The following is an 18,255-nucleotide window of genomic DNA, read 5'->3' on the forward strand; positions in this document are numbered from 1 at the left end:
TAATAATAATAATAATAATAATAATAATAATGTTAACCCTCCTATTATGTTTGGGGTCAGTTAGAGCCCATTAAATGTTTAACGTCTTTAAAATTCTGATTAACATTTCTTTTGCTTCATATTTAATGACTTTTCCTAATGGTTGTATTAGTTAAAGAGCTATTCGGGCAGTCAAACACAAAAACACATAAACTTGGGAACATGTTTTAAGCGGAACGATAATCATCGGTTCCCGATTTCCACTAAACCCATCACAGAAGAAGAGGATGGACATGAACCATTTTACGGGAGGCGAAGAAGAAGCTTGATGACGTAGTTCTCCCTGCGACAGAAACACAGGGCGCTTGTATCATGTAGCAGTATTTACGAGCCACTTTGCCGGGGTTTGCAGCTGACTACGAGATTATGCGATAATGCGTGACACACGGACGACTCGGTGAGTGGGAATGTTAATATTTCAACAGAAAGGAGGCGACTCAGTGCGTTCAACACCGAAACAGTTAGTTTGCAGCGCCTATAGTAGTTAGCTGTTGTAATAAAAACAACAAAAAAACTAGCCTGCTAGCTATCTTCAGCAGAACTTGGCCATGAGCTGAGTTTCATTCTGCTTTTCTGTGGTTCTTTTTTCCCCAGATGACGACGTGACGGCCAGCCTCACAGCCGTGTCTCGGTGCTGTTGAGGAGCAGCGCTTGTCCCGGCTCTCGGGGCGGCTGTCGGTGTCCGGGATGGAGACGTGGACCCCGAATCCCCAAGCCAAGCCGTTCATCCCCCGGCAACAGAGGAGCTTGTATCTCACCTTGAAGTACAAACTCACTAACAAGAGGTTGATTCGGCGTCTCTGTCAGGTCTGCTGCAAGCTGTAACACCTTCTTGTAGAATAGGATAGTTATTCTATCTTCTCATGTGGCTTTGGATCCTTTAGTCGAGTCAAATTTGAACCATTCTTTATCTACCTGATGATATTTTATTGGTCTCCGTTTGGGAAATTTGAAGTCAACGCTGTCTGTTGTGTGTTGGAGGGGAACACAAAGGAGCGTCTGAAGATAAGATAAACTTTATTGTGTGTCACGTGAGGCAGAAATTCGCCTTTGACAGGCTCATAAAAACATGCTGCCTGTAGATTGTAAATCAAACAGGGAACCCAGTGTCAACAGCATGTCATTGTCAAGGTAATTACACGTGAAAGGTTGTTAATGCTGATCTTTTTATGGGATCTGGAGCTCTTTTAGACTCTCACATCCAATCACTTACAGCTGACGTCACTTAAGTCAGTGAGGGTTCAGGGCTCGAGTCTTTAGGGGCAGACTGTAGAAGGTCTTGAGGCGTCTACTACAGATGGCAAATGACCTCAGTCTTGAACATCCTGCTCAGTCCAGTTTATTATTATTGATCTGGACCCTAAGGTACTTGTAGGAGTCCACAATCTCCACCACCACTTCCTTTGTCTTGCTGATGTTGAGTTGTAGGTGGTTCCAGTTGCTCCACGCTCCAAAGCTCTCGATCAGTCCTCTGTGCTCGTCGTCATTGGAAAACTTTTGGAGGTGGCTGGTACCAGAGTTGTATGTAAATTGCTGATACTATTTCTCTCTCCTTCTGCAGGGCGGGGCCGTACTCTTTCTGCTGATAACAGTCATAGTCAACATTAAACTCATCTTGGACACAAGAAGAGCCGCAAGTGAAGATGCGGCATCTCAAGAATATGGTGAGAAACCTTCCTCAGGTCTCATTATGTGCCTGTAACATGCTGTACTGTCCTTGTCTGCTCCATCACCCCAGTGTGTGCACCAGGGGGTCTCATAGCTGACACGTTTAGGGCCAAAACAAGGACAGTACATCAGTGGAAAATGTTAGCTCGTGAAGGGAGCTAAATGTCCTCATTTGCAAACCTCTATCCATTCTAAAGCTGGATTAATGGCAGAGAATACAGAAGCCAGTGTCTGCGCCACCAAACTGCCAAGCCCATTAACAAGTGTGACAATGTTATTTCAAACCATAGCAGAATGTCTGCTTCTTCTGTCATTATGGAATATTTGATATGAATCAGACATGCAGCCATTGCATATCTATTGAATAAACTTGCATGCAACTGACAAGTAAATACAGCTACCAGAGACAGTTTGTTTTGAGTATAGTATTGAGTAGTATAAAAGTGTTGTTGCTGTTATGTTGTTTGGGTGTCAATGTTTGACCATGTCGGCTGCAGAGAGCGTTGAATGGTTTATTATAAAAAATAAATGACCCCGGTGCAATACCATATTTCACCACTTGGGATCATCAATGTTTTTGTAAATGTGAAAACAAATATTGCGGTAGTGTAACTTTGGTCTTGGGTTGGTTTCAGAGTGAGTTTTGACTAATCAGCACAATCTTTATCATTTAGCCTCAGCTGCTTCTGCTTCTAACTCCGTTCACAGAATGAAAGTCCCGATTCAGTTTCTTGTCCTGGCGTATTTTCTATATCCAGAAACTTCAGAAGCTGTAGTTTGAAACCAACAGCGTGTGTGTGTGTGTGTATCGGTATAATCTCATGTGGTCTGATGCTCTTTCAGAGGATGCGGTTCCAAACATGGAGACGCCGCGCAGGCCGGCCAACAGACGCAAGGTCCTGGACATCGAGGTGTACTCCAGTCGATCCAAGGTCTACGTGGCGGTGGACGGCACCACTGTGAGTGAATGACTGGCTCTGATACAAGATTTCCTTAATGCCTTATGCTATAATATCAGCCTGTAATGACTTTCTTCTCCCCTGGTTCATTTATGAAATCACAGCAAACAGGTTCGAAACAAAAACGAAAGGTTACACAATTAAACCATGTTTCCACCAGCTCCTTTTGTTCAGTAGCTATGAGAAGTATTTTACATGAGTTCTTATGGAGCTATTTTAGCAGTTTCCTCAGTGTTTCCAGGCTTTTTATCAGTTTATGCTAAACACATGACAGAGCAGCCTCTGTACTGGAGAGGAGCAGCCTGGCGTAGTCAGCTCGCATTAGAGTTCAGTAATCACGTTTAACAAATGATTCCACACATGCTGCTGTTTTTGTAGCTTGGATATACACAAACTTTTGGATGTGGATGTCACTTGGACATGTAGCACCAACCTAGACCAGACCAGGCCCCCCCACTCCATAGCTATGACACTATATGATGGCAGCAGGATGCAGCCTGACACAAACACACACAAAAACACTTTAGGAACCATTTAAAAAATGAAAAAACATGGCGAACAGCACAAGGTGTTGAACTGGGCTCCAAACTCACATGTATCTGTGGGATGATCCACTGAGGCCCCTCCCCTCAAAGACCCCCACTCTCTGATGAGTTCTTGTTGTTTGCAGGTGCTGGAGGACGACATGCGAGAACAAGGCAGAGGCGTCCATGTGATAGTTCTCAACCAGGCAACTGTGAGCATCTGTCTGCTTTTTAAAAACCAAGTTTCATTTTAACTTTTAAAATCCACTTTTGTTTTGTGCTTTTACTGTAGTGAAATAAAAAGGTAAATCTGTCTGCATGTGTGTGTTTCAGGGTCATGTGATGGCCAAGAGAATATTTGACACCTACTCCCCCCACGAGGATGAAGCCATGATCCTCTTCATCAACATGGTGACACAGGGTCGAGTGCTCATCTTCACCATAAAGGTGAGTTCCTGCCTTCTTCTGCTTCTGCAGCAGTTAAATGTGCGTATCATGGTGTTCTAGTCATAACACACGCAGATTTTGTGTTTTTGTCCTTCAAGGACGAGGGCACGTTCCACCTGAAGGACGCTGCTAAGAACCTGCTGAAGAGTCTGGGCAGCCAGGCGTCCCCCAACCTCGGCTGGAGAGACATGTGGACTCTGGTAGTGAAGAAAGGAGGTACATGTAACCGGATGCTATTACTAATAAAGACGTTTACCAACTCATCAGAAATATCACAAACGTTTCCTGTTTCTGTGCTCAGGTCAAGTTTATGGAGAGAAGCACTCAAAGGCTCCAGCTCTGTCCACCTGGGGGGACCCTGTGCTGCTGAAAACCGAGGTGCAGCTGACTGCCTCTGAAGGTAAGGGACGACTGTGGTGTGCTCGGAAAAGTTGCGTCTAACGGATTATATCGTGATGGAGGTTGTGAACAGACCTGTCTTCTGTCCCGCAGAGGCTGAGTGTCACTGGACGGACACGGAGCTCAACAGGAGGAGGAAACTGTTCTGCAGCAAGGTGGAGGGATACGGTAGCATCTGCAGCTGCAAGGACCCGGCGCCCATCGAGTTCAACCCCGAACCCGTAAGACGTAACACTCGGCTCTTTATTTCCCTCCAGGAATAAACAGCTACTCAGAAAACCATTGATAGATTTACCAAAAGATAATCAGAAGATTAAATCAGTTTGAAGAGGAAGAAATAGTTGCAGTGTTGTTTCATTACATTAAGTAGAAATCTGCAACTGAAACTGTGAGTGGACAAGAAAAAAAACGGAACAACGGCAAATATAACACTGAATAATAACAGTAATGTTCACAATGGTGCAAGAAGCGGATAGATATTAAATTACAGTTGGCGCTGTAATGCAAAAGCTGCAGAAAACGGATCGATGTGCATGACATCGATGACATGTAAATTATTACTGTCCCACTTCTATTTCTATACTAGCTTCCTGAGACCCGGCGTCCTCATATGGGACATTAAGGTTTAGGTTTGTGGCAGCTTATTCTGCTTCATTTAGACTTGTCGCCCTTATAAGTAATTAGCAAGAACTCGTTTGAGATTGATTTCATTGTTTGCACAGCAATGTTCATTATTAAAATAAACAGTTTTATATTTTGTTAGACTTAATTGGAAGATACAGTGAAACGATCCCAGGGTCCACATATGATGATATATATTTTTCCTATTTCTTAAATCGCACTTATCCCAAACACATTGGAGAAATTAAAGATGCAAACCAAACAAAAGCTCGTGTCTCAGGAGGCTGGTGATGTCCTGATCAGTAAAAATGATTTAGTATTCATTTACTTTAGGTCTGCCATAAACCACACATCTGTGTAGAGTCAGAATGTCTTCTTCTGCGTCAAAGCTGCTAATAAAGAAGACGACTCCCACGTAAAAGGAACAATAAGAAAAACTTTATGATACTCGTAAAGGAGAACTTTCTTTATGTCTATATCTCATCAGAGGGCAAACAAAAATCATTCAGGACACCGGGTCTGCTTTAATGTTTATTGCTGCAATCTAAATTATTAAACGTGGACTTTGTGGCAGTGCAGGTGTTATGTTTCTTGTATCTGGTTAAATGCATGAGAATGTCAAACATGGAGGAGGAGTTTCATTAAAGTTACTTCTGATTGATGAAGAAGTTCTTAATGGTAGCGATGCACATCTGAAAACATAAATAATTAAATCCAGACACGCGCCTTTTCCTGTGCGCAGGTAAATCTTCCCAAATACTTTTTTTTTTCTTCTCATACTTTCTTTTCTTTTTTCCTTGCAGCTGCTTAACAATAACGTCTTCAATGTGCCAGTGGCTGTCATCGCAGGGAACAGACCCAACTATCTGTACCGGTGAGTTTCTTTTATGTATGAAAAGCAGCGTAGTTCAAAAACTGCTTTGAACACTTCTCACTTAATAATTCATCACACTCCCTTCACTAATGCGCAAAATGAGTGGAGCAGAGGTTGCACTTGTTTGTTGGTGTTTCATAGACGAGCTAGATTTATGCATCGCCAGGTTCTACTCTCCAACAAACAAAGATAAATGAGGCCTCCAGATGGGAAATATTCCTCCTGTTAAAGAGGAAAGATGACAACAGCCCCACCCCGCCCCCCCCATACGTACATTTGAGATTAATTTAGAGGAAAATTAAAATTTACCTCCCCGCCCTCTTTAAAGTGGAACAAATAACAGGATCCCGCTGCGCTGCAGAACCCGGTAATAAATCACTGTCATTAACTTGGTCTGTTTTCAGGATGCTGAGGTCACTTCTTTCAGCTCACGGCGTCAACCCACAGATGATCACTGTCTTCATTGATGGATATTATGAGGTACCTGCTTTTTCTTTCATAATGTTGTTACATTGTTACATAAAGCGAAACATTTGTTATAAGTTATGATGCTTCTGGTGTGAGATCAGACTGGGCTGCGTGTGATCCCTGAGCTAAAACGTGTTCGACACCCCTGTGCTAAAGGTTTCGTTCACCCACCTGGAGCGTAGCATTAGAAATACTGCAGTAATACACTTTAGAATTAGATCACAAAAAAACCTCTTCAGAACCACAAATAAAATGAGAAATAGGTGAAGGTTGTTAGTTAATAAAATAATAAAAATAAAATAATCAGCACAAACTTTGCATATTTACTGATGTACATGATATAGAGTCAGAGGTAAATATATATGTTATATACAAGGAAGGATTAATTAAGAGAATATGCAATGACGTCACTTCCTCCCGAGGCCACGCCCCCCTGAGTGGCAAAAACATGGTGAAATGTGTCCGTAAATACAGAGAGACCTGGAAAATGTGGATTATCAGATCAAATTACGGAGAATTGGACTCAACAATGATCCATATGAACTAGCATGCATTTGGAAAAGTGGATTAGCCTCAGTTTAAGTTAGTTTTAGTTCATCTAGTTACGATAAATGTAGCTAAATAAAAGATGGTAAGAGCTTTACTGAGAATAAGGTTAACCACACAATACAGTAGCGTTAAATGGATGATGAGTGATCATAAATATTCAGTTTATTGTTTTATTGTTATTTATTGTTAGAATTGTTCTATGTGTTTCTTCCTAATGCCTCTGTCAGTAACTTTGTGTTTTGGATGCCTGTGTTGACCAGGTCTCACTTGAAAAAGAGATTCGTAATCTCCTGGTCATAAATAAAGACTAAATAAAATTAAATAAATAAACTTTAGATTTAAAGTTTTCAAACTACATTTGAACAAAAACACCCACAGAAGAACATTAGATTAAGATTTGAGTGTTTCATTTTGGTTTGTTTTATCAGCAAAGCGAGTCCTGCAGGAAATCCTCGTCTTGATGAAACATTTCTTCTCTTTAACTCAGGAGCCGATGGATGTTGTAGAGCTGTTCGGACTGAAGGGAGTCCAGCACACGCCCATCAGCATCAAGAACGCCAGAGTGTCGCAGGTACTGAACCTGCAGCAGTTTATTAAAAGTCATTTAAAAAGATCCTCGTCGTATGTTGAATTAACGGGTCTGTGACTTTTCCTCCATCCCAGCACTACAAGGCGAGTCTGACCGCGTCCTTCAACCTTCACCCGGTGAGTGTCAGACAGCTGTTTGATTTAGTCTATTTCATTTGCATTTATTAATTGTCTTTTTTTTTTTAATTTTTGGCTGCATAGTTTAGTGAAACACTGATTCATCGTATCTTCCTTTTTTTTTTGTTTGTTTGTTTTAATCAGGATTCCAATTACGCCATCATTCTAGAGGAGGACCTGGATGTCTCCATAGACTTCTTCAGGTAGGTCCTCTGTCCAACTGTGGAATCTGAAGAGGTTTTGCACCTCGTCCACTTTTGTCCTGCGATCGGCTGCTACCACTAGATGGCAGACTAAAGCGTCCACATATGAGGACAACAGGTCTAACTGAAAACTTAGCATATGAGGACGCAGGGATTTAAATATTAGTTTTAACAATACTGAGAGATTCAGGTACTATAATGAAAACCGAAGAAAATATGTGAATGTAAAATGCAATTCAAAGAAAATGTAAATATTTAAACCTCAGAATTTTAGTTGGTGAGCTCCTGACTTCAGTCAGAGTAAACACAATGAGGCCATCAGAAAGAAGATTGTAGACTAGAACACAGTTTTACTACAAGAAGTCTCCATAAAATGTCAGTTTACTACAGGTTAGGTTCAGGTTTACTACAGCAGGAGTTGTGCAAGGAGGAAACCTCTGATCTCTGAGAGAAACGTCACAGAGAAAACGCAGACAAAGACAAGAACTAACTATGGAATAATGTTTTATTGGCCACATGAGTCTAAAGTCCTAAAAGTCTGTATTATTAGACACCAGATCTCAAACAGCTCACACCTGAAAGATTTCTACAATGAGGAGTGAGTGGATTCAAGAAGTTATTAAAGAGAGTAACAGCAGCTTTTAGTGTTTTCCTCAGTTGGAATCTGCAGTATTTGTTGAAATCTTTTCTTTAATGGATAAAACACCGTTGGTGCATATATTAAATGAAATGTTGTTACCTTGTTGAGTAGACACATTATTTATCTAAATTACACACGTTCACAGAATATAAATGCTGGCATGACTTAAAAAGAAGTTACTCACAGTATCAAGGTGTAATGATAAAAGAATAAAGTGGCATAGTGATTGTTGCACCGTATATTATCGTGTCCTGTGACACAGAACCCTCAGACTCAACCTCTGGCGCGACGCAGTCGTAGGTAAAGCCAACGGATGTTCTCTTGGTGATTGACAAAAATGCAATTTAAAAAAGGAAATAACCAGCTGTTATATGAATATCTATCAGCGGGCGTTTGATTTAATTTATCAGTTAATTTGAAGTGTTAATTGCGAACGATCTGGGACTGCTGTGGCACGAGTTTGTCTTCATGCTGGGGCCATAGCTAACGGTTAGTCAGACCAAAATTAATTAGGATCAGGGGTAAAACATCATATTTAAAGTAAAAACATCTCCTTAGTTCTGTAACTTGTGGTCTTTTAGAGTTGATTCGGTTCTTTTACGTCTTTACTGGTGATATTTTTCAAAGCGCTCGGTGTCACCAGACGCCTGTAACCGCTGCCACTAGGTGGCAGTAGATCCACAGCGATGAGCGCCGCTCTCAGCTCTGGTTCAGTCTCCAGTCTCCCTTTGTTGGTCAGACTCGGCTTTGAACTGTGTGTTTGTTGCTGTAAAAGCTCCAGCTTCCCTCCTGGGCGGCTGGATCCGTTTGAAGAATCCACTTCAAATAGTCCAGAAGCACTCGCAGCCATCAGCTCCATCTCTCTCTCTCTTTATTTTGATGCCAGTTTGCTTTCTGAAAAAATAAATAAATAAATAAATAAAAACGGGCTTTGGCCTTTGTTTCAGTTAGAGAACAGTGGAAACCAAAGCTCACTCTTCTAATGACAAAGTCCTGCAATAGACATTTGAGTCTGGACTAGAATTGAGTTTTAACCAGATAACAGATGCATGAAATGACCTGTCTTTTGTTAGTGTTGGTGTATTTCTTGCACTGATTGTATATGGAGCTGCTGAGTGGCTGATGACATGAATAGAGGAAACCCACTGACTTTTTATGCACGAGCACAAACTCAGACTCGACTTTGCATCGACAGTTTTTCATGTTTCCTTCTCTTGTTGTGGAAATAGAAAGCTCCCGTGCACAAAGTCAGAAATGCTTTAACCAGATGGTGTAAAGGACCTGACTGGACTGAACTCGATGACATAGAGCGGCCGCAGAGAGCCAGCCGAGCGCTGGACCTCACTGATGCTGTCTGATCAGAGGAGAAAAATGATCCCTGCAGCCAAATCCAACATCTGGTGCGAGGACTGAAACAGGAAGACAGACTGGAGGCTGTTAGAGCAGCGCAGTCATTCGCGCCGCGTAACGTGTTTATGTTTTTACTGCGTACTTTACTTTACTGTCTTGTTTTTCCTGTAGCTTCCTGAGTCAGACCGTCCACCTGCTGGATGAGGACGACAGTCTATACTGCATCTCAGCCTGGAACGACCAGGTCAGAAACACACTTCCTTCCTTTAACTCCATCCACCTTGTTTTATTCCCCTCCAGCTTATTCAAAGTCAGATACACAGCAAACATGACCCACAACCTTTTGGTGATAGATGACATTAGTGGAGTTGAGTTAGATTTTTGCCTCTGGACCAGAATAAACCTGGAAAACATGAGCTGGTTCATTCTGTGACTCCTGTGTAGAATCTGTGCCGTTATCATGAGGTGATACATTAGATATTTATTAAGAAGAACATATAATATACATATATTATGTTTTGATAACGGATAAATCATCATAATTTGAATAAAAATGTCTGTAAGAGTTACAGCTGTGACTTTAATGCTGTTCGCCTGTGACCAGTTTTACCTGGAGACCTCCGGTAGTTTGGAATAATGTGATTAAACTAATCCACATCCATTAATCGGAGGGGGCGTTTTTACTTTCCCCTTCTTAGATGTTTTTTTTTTTTTTTTTTTTAACAAAACTATAAATATGAATTATTATTATATTATTCATCGCATCATTTTTTTATTTTGCAAAAATATGTGTTTTATCATCCATTCGTCGTCAGGTAAAACTAATCCCGTGCAAACAGGGCTCAACTTTATTTTATCACCGGACCTGTTATGAGGTCTGAGTAATAGTGTTGGTTCATTTCACGTTTTACTTTTACAAATTACAGACATGATCACATGATCACAGACGTCCTCTGACATTAAAAATTAGAAATTACCAGAGGTCCCAGGTCCCTGCTGAGAGTTTGATTTATTTTTTTTTGTAAATATCCTTGTAGAAAGTTGACTTTGATGAAAAAAGTTTCCGTGTCTCACTTGCTACATTTACATGGATGCTAGTATTAATAATAACTACTTCAAGAGACTGGAACAATCGGACAACATTTTAAATTTTAGAGCAGTTGTGTGTAAACCTTTCACAATCTGATTTCCTAATAACCGTGTAAACTCTCTCTGGTTGTTGGAATAAATCCGTTCTCTCTGAGCATGTATCTGCTCTACATAGGGCAAAAACATCAGGGCGAGGAGGTAGAAAAACAAGCAACTGTGTGTGAACAAGCTGGAGGAATCGGTCTTTTGTTTTTGTAAAACTGCAGCAGAAACCACTAAGTGTAACCACCAGCGGGCGTTGTTGTGGGTGTTTCAGGGCTACGAGCACTCGGCGGACGACCCGGCCCTCCTCTACAGGGTGGAGACCATGCCTGGTCTGGGCTGGGTGCTGAAGAGGAGCCTCTACAAGGACGAACTGGAACCAAAGTGGCCGCCACCTGAGATGGTGAATAAGTTGTCTTTAAAGCATCAGTCGGGAAGAACCCCAGCTCATATAGCGGGGGCTGGGAGGACATATGTGTGTGATATGGTCTCAGACTGTCCACTGTGTGTGTTTGCGTACCGTAGCTGTGGGACTGGGACATGTGGATGAGAATGCCGGAGCAGAGGAAAGGCAGAGAGTGCATCATCCCGGACGTGTCCCGCACCTACCACTTCGGCATCATCGGCCTCAACATGAACGGCTACTTCCACGTAAGACGACCCGGTCTTTATCATAAACTATGTATCATGTGGGTCGACACAAAATAAATATGAATAAACTCATAGTCCTCACAGGGACCTCCCACTGCACCAGTCTGATCAGAATGTCTCTCTGTCCTGTAGGAGGTTTATTTCAAGAAGCGCAAGTTCAACACTGTCCCCAATGTGCAGCTGAGAAACGTTGACAGGTGTGTGACCATCTTCTGTTTTTTGCCTGGGTGAATTTTTGAGTCCTTTTGCAGCACAATGACGTTTTTCCTGCTTCACAGATTAAAGAAAGATGCTTACGAGTTGGAGATCCAGAGCCTGCTGATGTGAGTCAGATGTTTTCTAAGCCTGTGGATGTCTTTTTCCTTTGTCTTTTTCTGGTGGTCATAATAAATAAAACCTTCGTGTTTGTGTGTGTGTCTAATCCAAGGGGAGCGGAGGTGTTGGACCACACAAAGAACCCGTGTGAGGACACGTTCATGCCAGACTCTGAGGGAAAGGTCTACGCCATGTACATTAAGATGGAGACTGAGAGGGACACGTCCACCTGGACAGAATTCGCCAAGGTATCGACACTTTTATCACAGTCATGAGGTCGAGACATGAAACCCCATTTAAATATACTTTTAACCAAAATGTGATTAAATTTTATACTTATGTCCAACAGGAGAAGATGTTTCCTATTCCTTGACTACATGTATTTTATGTGTCAATACAAAACCATCCTGTCTGAGGCTCCAATAAAAGACATTAACAGACTTTTTTTTAAATAAAACTGGCACCAGTTACTTATTTGTCCACTAAGGTGCCATTCATAAAATGCTGTAATGGTATATTTGACTAAATATACTTTTTTTTGCACTAAAACAAAAGGTAAAATCTGGAGTTTTACTTACTTACAGGTTATTATGCTATAATGTTACAGGTCTGATCTGTTAAAATCAAAGTGGGCTGTATGTGGCCCCCTGGACTAAAATGGGTCTGACACACAGATTAATGTGCGTCTTCTCTCTGCCCAGTGCGTTCATATTTGGGACCTGGACGTACGAGGATACCACCGAGGCCTGTGGCGGCTCTTCAGAAAAAGGAATCATCTCCTGGTCGTGGGCGTCCCGTACTCCCCGTACTCGTGAGTAATGCTCGAAACTTTACGTGTAGGAGGATTTGTAAAAGCTAGACACCTGAGGACATCGGAGGAAAATGTCCTCAGTAAAAGTAGAATCTCATTTTCCTGAATGCCAAATAGTGGCACAGAAAGCAGAAAGTTGTCCGTGAATTGTAAAACGTGCCTGTTGACTCAGACACGACTGAAAAACACAGATTAAATGCAGACGTGAGTCACGTTTGCCTCCTCAGGTTTGTCTCAAATATACAGTGACCCTAAATTTGGAGAGTCACACTTTTGAAACGTTACAAACATCCAAAGCGTCACAGCTTGTGTATTTAGCCCAGATTATACACACAGTCTTTTAAAAATCTAAGCAGGAGAGAATTTCCTTATTTTCTCACCTCATTTTTTGACCCTTCTCTCTTAGCACTTGTGCAATTTTACATCTAATTCCAGAGCTGGTATCAGCTGCTGTGTTGTCCTTGATCATTTATACGGTTGGATCAGACATTTCTGACAGTTCTGAGCCGATGGCTCTGCTGGACATCAATTACAAAGGGAAATAAGTTTGATGCGTTTTTCACCTGCTGCACTTGGTCGACTGCTGCGCCTACGATCCCACCAAACCCCTGACTGTGTGCAAGCGTGTTCGTTTGAAGGCAAAGGGTAGTAACACCAGATATTCACATGGAGGGAGGTTTTTCTTTTGTTCCCTCACTTTGCGTTTTGTGAATTGATAGAAATAAACAATCATTCACACCTGCATAAAACTTTTGCACAGTACTGTTGTTCCTGGAACTGGTAAAGTACTTAGATGAGACTTCTTTGATGCTCCTTCAAATGTTATATTCTTAATCTTTAGGCTAGGTTTGGTAGCTAACGCTAACTGAGATCAGGGCTAATGGTCCTCATCCAATCACAGGACAGGGACACGCACACACAGTCTGCACCAGTAGATCTCTCCAATATTTAAATAACACACTGGTCCCTTCTCATTATAGTTTCAGATATTAGTTTTAGCTCATCAACGTCTCAACTTTGTCACAGAATAATATGGAACAAATTCCTTCTCCTCACCACTGTCTCTGTTCTCGTCTGTGCTTCTTCTTCTTCTGATCTTTCCTTTTGGTTATTTCCCTCAGTGTGAAGAAACCAGCCAATGTCACTCCCATTCACTTAGAGCCTCCACCCAAAGAAGAGGCCGCCCCGGTGGAGCAGATCTAGGCCTCAAGTTATTACACAAACACACCGACAGTCCCACAAACCCAGGCCTTAACGCGTCTCCTCCTCCTTCAACCACTGATCATCCAAACCTGGAGCCCACAACTACAAATCTGATAGATGCTGAACTTGTGTACAAGACGACAACTGGGAAAGAGGGATTAACACACTACAAACCTCACTGCTAAACCCGTCCGACAGCTCGAGGAGGAACGGTGTCACTAAATCAGATTTTGTTGAACTGTGACCGTGCAACCAAAACGCTGTGACTGTCAGCGCTATATTTCTAAATCAACGAAAAGGTTGGTTTTCGGTTTTAATTCTTATTCAAGCTGCGAGTTTCTGACAAACGACTGACACCAACACCGACGCCAGTGTTTAGCTTCTTTTTCTTTTTTTGTTTTTAAACTACTGAGTGCTTTGTCCATCTTGTACATATGTTTTAATTTATCTCTATTTATTTTACATCTATCACTCAAAAGCTTCGGGGATTTCTTTGGCTTTTATATATATAAGTAAAAGAGGAAAATCCACTTTTATCAAGATCAAGGCATTTTTTTAAAGAGCCTAACGTTTACAGATAATGAAATAATAGTGTATATACATGCCTATATATATTTTTTGATGAAAAAACTCAAAGATCGGCATATTTTTCAGCATTAAATATGGAGTTAATGTAAGAGTGAGAAAGCCCTGTGGGTTTTTACTGTTATTGACCATTTGGGTCAGTTTAGGTTTAATGTTGTGGAATCTGAGCGAGAGAGAGAAACCTGAGAAGTTAAAAACACTACACATTTAGAAGCTGTAATACGTCTGTGGAATCACTAGACCCGAGTGTCGTACTGTAGTTAAATGTTTCCATAACAGAATTGGCCGAATAGTATTAAACATAATAATAATAAGAAGAAGATTCTGTAGTTTTGGATTTTACTTCATGCGCATCAAAAAGCTTCGACCCTCTTAGATCGAAAGCACAGAATCTGAAACAAACCAAAACTGAAAATTAGACCCCTACAATAAAACTCGATTTCTTATTTTATTCATTATTACGGGATTAAGATGACGCCATAATTTGACACTCATTAAAAATCGTTTTAAAAGCTTGAAATCTTACTTTAAAAAAATAATTTAAAAAATAAAAAAGTTGCAAGACTGAAACATTCTTTTTTTTACTGTATTGAACATGATTTGACTTTTTTCAACTGAAATACAAAATTGCAATAATTTCTTCTCCAGATTTGAAAGTTTACAAATGAATGAACATCACTTTGACAGAAATGTGTGTTTTACTCATTCTCCTATTTTAGCGTCCTACATTTCTAAAGTGCTGGAAACCACAGGATCATCAGCCAAAACATAGCTTCACACATTGATCAGAATAATCTTTTTTTTTTTTTTTTTATCACATGTAGCATTTAAAACTGTTTATTTGTTCCCCTGATGATGCTTGCAGGGTTGCTGTGATATCACTTTAATCATATTTAATTCTTATACACTGATCATCGACCACTGTCATGGTCATAATGTTGTGGCCTGATCGGTGTACATTTATTAGAATGTTTCTATTTAAGTTACCAAGCATCTCGTATCTGTTCAAACACTAATGATGGCTCCATCATGCAGTCGGAGGTAAATAAGTATTTGTTTTCTTCAGGTATCGGTAGCTAATGTGCTGATTGAAGTGACACGTGCTGAATTCACAATCAGTCAGAATCTTTTCCTGCGAATTTCACCGTTGATTTTTGAACATTTCGAGGGAAGTATGAGGAGGAGGAGGAGGTTGTTGTGTGAATCACGCGTGGATGTGAGCGTGCAGCTCCGTGCTTGATACCTGCCGTCTAACTGAAACCACGTCCTCGGCCTCGACTGGTCACTGAGGAAATGAAGAAGCAGACTCCGCCCACTTTTCCATTCAGCGTTTTGGTTTTTGGTCCGTTTCATTTCATTCATTTTTCTCTGAAACTGAACCGGAATCATGTTTTTTTTTTTTCCTCATAACACTGGAAGGTACCTTGATTGAGTGACGATGTGTTTCTGATGCCGTTTGACAAATGTACGATTTTCTTTTACCTTTTATCATGGAAATGAATAAAGATGTTTTTACTGATGTGAAGCTGTTCCTGACTTTCCTCTGTTTCCCGGCCCTGCTGCGTGTAGTTTAAATAATTCATACAGAGCGCTTTTATTATGCGAGCACATTATTCATGGGATAAACTAGGAGCTGTTGTTATTCTTAGCTACTGTTCTGACGGTCTCGTGGCCTCGTGCTGCCTTCAGGGTCCCACGAGAGCATCGGGCGAAGCGGGGTTCAGGAGGGGTGGGGGGGGGGGGGGGGGGGGGGGGGGGGGGGGGGGGGGGGGCGAGGAGGTGACGGGTGGCGTATGCAAATCCTCAGGGCTTCGTGGAGTTCTGCAGCGGATGACCAAGGACAAACTGGTCTCCCTGGCCTCTGAGCTCTGACATTCGTAGCACTGAGACATAATAACAGGAAAAAACGTTTGGTTGGTTTGATTTAAACTTTATTTAGGAGGAGGAGGAAGACGTCCGCTGTGATTTTAAAAAGGGGACAAAATGTAAAAACTGACCTAACAAGCTGGACGTGTCGAGAGAGAAATTTAAATTAATCCACATCATGACAAGATATGTATGAGAAATCTTAACCTATGTGATTTTCAGAAGTCTTCCTTCCCTCTCTTAGTTACATTGATCATTTCACTGCCACCTTCTAAAACTCCTGGTGACATGTAAAGTGTGAAGGTCTCACTCTTCCAGGTCATTATAGAGACAAGAAACAAGCTGTGACAAGGACAACCGGCCGAGTCCTGTTAACTCAGGAGGTGGAAAATTATATATTTAGTCTGTGCAAAATTGCATTGTCTCGTCAATCACTGTCACTCTGCATGAGCCCCCCCCCCCCTCCCCACACACACACACACACACCTCCCACTGTGTTCACTTCACTCTTACAAAGGTAATAGGTTAAAAATTTACATTTCGTCTTTGAAAATAGTCAGAAAACAGAAGGAGAAGAAAAGGAGACACCAGTGGTTACGAGATTCATATCAAAGTCAAAACTTTATTGACAATTCTGACACACGCAACACAAGATTGAAATTTCCTTCCTCAAAGGCTTAAGGTGCAGCAACTAAAAAAAATGTTCACATAAAATGTGCAACAGTGAGATTTAAAAATTACGATTAAAAAAATTTATGCATGAAATATAGTCTGTACACAAAGTAGTAGACTAAGAAGAAAAACAGTAACTTGTACAACTTCAGAGTTGAGCAAAAAGGGAAGAAAATATACGGTATAAATATTTACTGTATAGAAGTTTTAATGATTTCAATATTCAGAGTTTGTCTTCTAGAATCTGAAGAAGCTCCAGGTCTATTCTGCAAGAAATCTTTAAAAATGTTTTCCTGGCCCAAGAACTGAGGACTGAGCCGTGATGTGTTTCACTTTGAGATTTAAATTCAAGCTTTTATCACAACTCGTTTGGATTCCTGCCGTTATATATCTATATATATATGTGTGTTATATGTTGGCCTTAGCCAAACGTCACTTTCTTAACTACAGCTGGTTCAAAATGCTGCTGCTCAACTCGTAACCAAAAGCCAAGAAGAACATCATCCTAATTTTTTGGTATTTCACTGGCTCCTGCTTTTATTGTTTTTTATGTTTTGAAATGTGTTCGAGTCCTGACTCCACAGCGTCTGCTCCAGCCCTCACACTCTCTCAGGTCGGCAGATCATCTATTAGCCGAGTTTACACGGAGACTTATTTCTCATTCCCACTGAAGGTTTCAGGTCAACTGATGTTTACATGCACCACTACTTTTAATCGGAGCGGCTGTTTGACAGACGTGGGACAGATCGATGAAAACATCAAGATGGAGTTCTCTCGTCTAATCAGCACAGCAGTTTTTACACTTTCTTTAAAGCAACAGCTGGACTCTAAGGCTCTACTACTGGAAGCGCTGGAGAGGAGAAGGCGAACAGAAGAAGCCTTGAGATTTTTGAAACGTCGCTGCGCATTAATGTGAAGACTGAGCATGTGCAGAGAAAACGGAGTTCACCGTTTACACGTCTTTGCATCAGTTCGGGAAAAGGATTCTCCTGATTGATTCTCTGATTGGGCCTGTTTATTCTGGTTATATGGAGCATTTTGAGCTTCTAAACCAGTTCTTATCAGAATATTTGGCTCCATGTAAACCCAGCTATTGTTGGTCGTCGCTAAGACAAAGAGGAAGTTTGAGAGGTGATTGCGTCTTTTCAGTCGCTGCCACCAAACTATGGAACGACTCACGTCTTCGTATTAAATCTTAAAACACGTTTCCTCTTTGGCTTTTAACTCTGTTTGAGATGTTGATTCTTATTGTTTTTGGATTTTAAGTTGAATTCTTTTATGTCTTGTGTGCAGTACTATAGTAAATTGTGCTTTGTAAATAAAGATTAGTTGATGTCTCTGTGTGTTTGTATCATTACAGATACACTCACATGCATATTTACTTATTTTTCCCACTAAATGTTTTACTGATTTTAGGAAGTGACATTTCTATGGCATGCATTTTTTTATTTTTTTTGTAGTTTTCACCAAATCGTGTCACAGTTATGGACAGGCAGGTGCATCACCTTTAACAGTTTAGTGTTGCACATCTTTCTTATGAAAGCTGCAGACTGATAATCTAGTTTGGGTAAATTT

At 41.0% G+C, this 18,255-nt stretch overlaps 1 protein-coding gene across 1 annotated transcript; it reads left to right on the top strand.

Moving 5' to 3' along the window:
• Window positions 1-286: 286 nt before the first annotated feature.
• On the top strand, window positions 287-15,667 carry pomgnt1 (protein O-linked mannose N-acetylglucosaminyltransferase 1 (beta 1,2-)). Its single transcript, XM_047588101.1, has 22 exons — window positions 287-436; window positions 634-846; window positions 1,601-1,703; window positions 2,551-2,666; window positions 3,337-3,402; window positions 3,524-3,637; window positions 3,736-3,853; window positions 3,939-4,037; window positions 4,130-4,257; window positions 5,461-5,531; window positions 5,936-6,011; window positions 7,036-7,119; window positions 7,212-7,253; window positions 7,398-7,456; window positions 9,618-9,690; window positions 10,852-10,980; window positions 11,103-11,228; window positions 11,361-11,425; window positions 11,507-11,551; window positions 11,656-11,791; window positions 12,245-12,354; window positions 13,476-15,667. Exons 2-22 carry the CDS (start codon window positions 727-729, stop codon window positions 13,555-13,557), a joined length of 1,962 nt encoding a protein of 653 aa, XP_047444057.1. The 5' UTR covers window positions 287-436; window positions 634-726; the 3' UTR covers window positions 13,558-15,667.
• The last annotated feature ends 2,588 nt before the right edge of the window (window positions 15,668-18,255 follow it).

Source organism: Mugil cephalus, chromosome 6 (assembly GCF_022458985.1).
Source record: "Mugil cephalus isolate CIBA_MC_2020 chromosome 6, CIBA_Mcephalus_1.1, whole genome shotgun sequence".
Taxonomy (NCBI): Eukaryota; Metazoa; Chordata; class Actinopteri; order Mugiliformes; family Mugilidae; genus Mugil; species Mugil cephalus.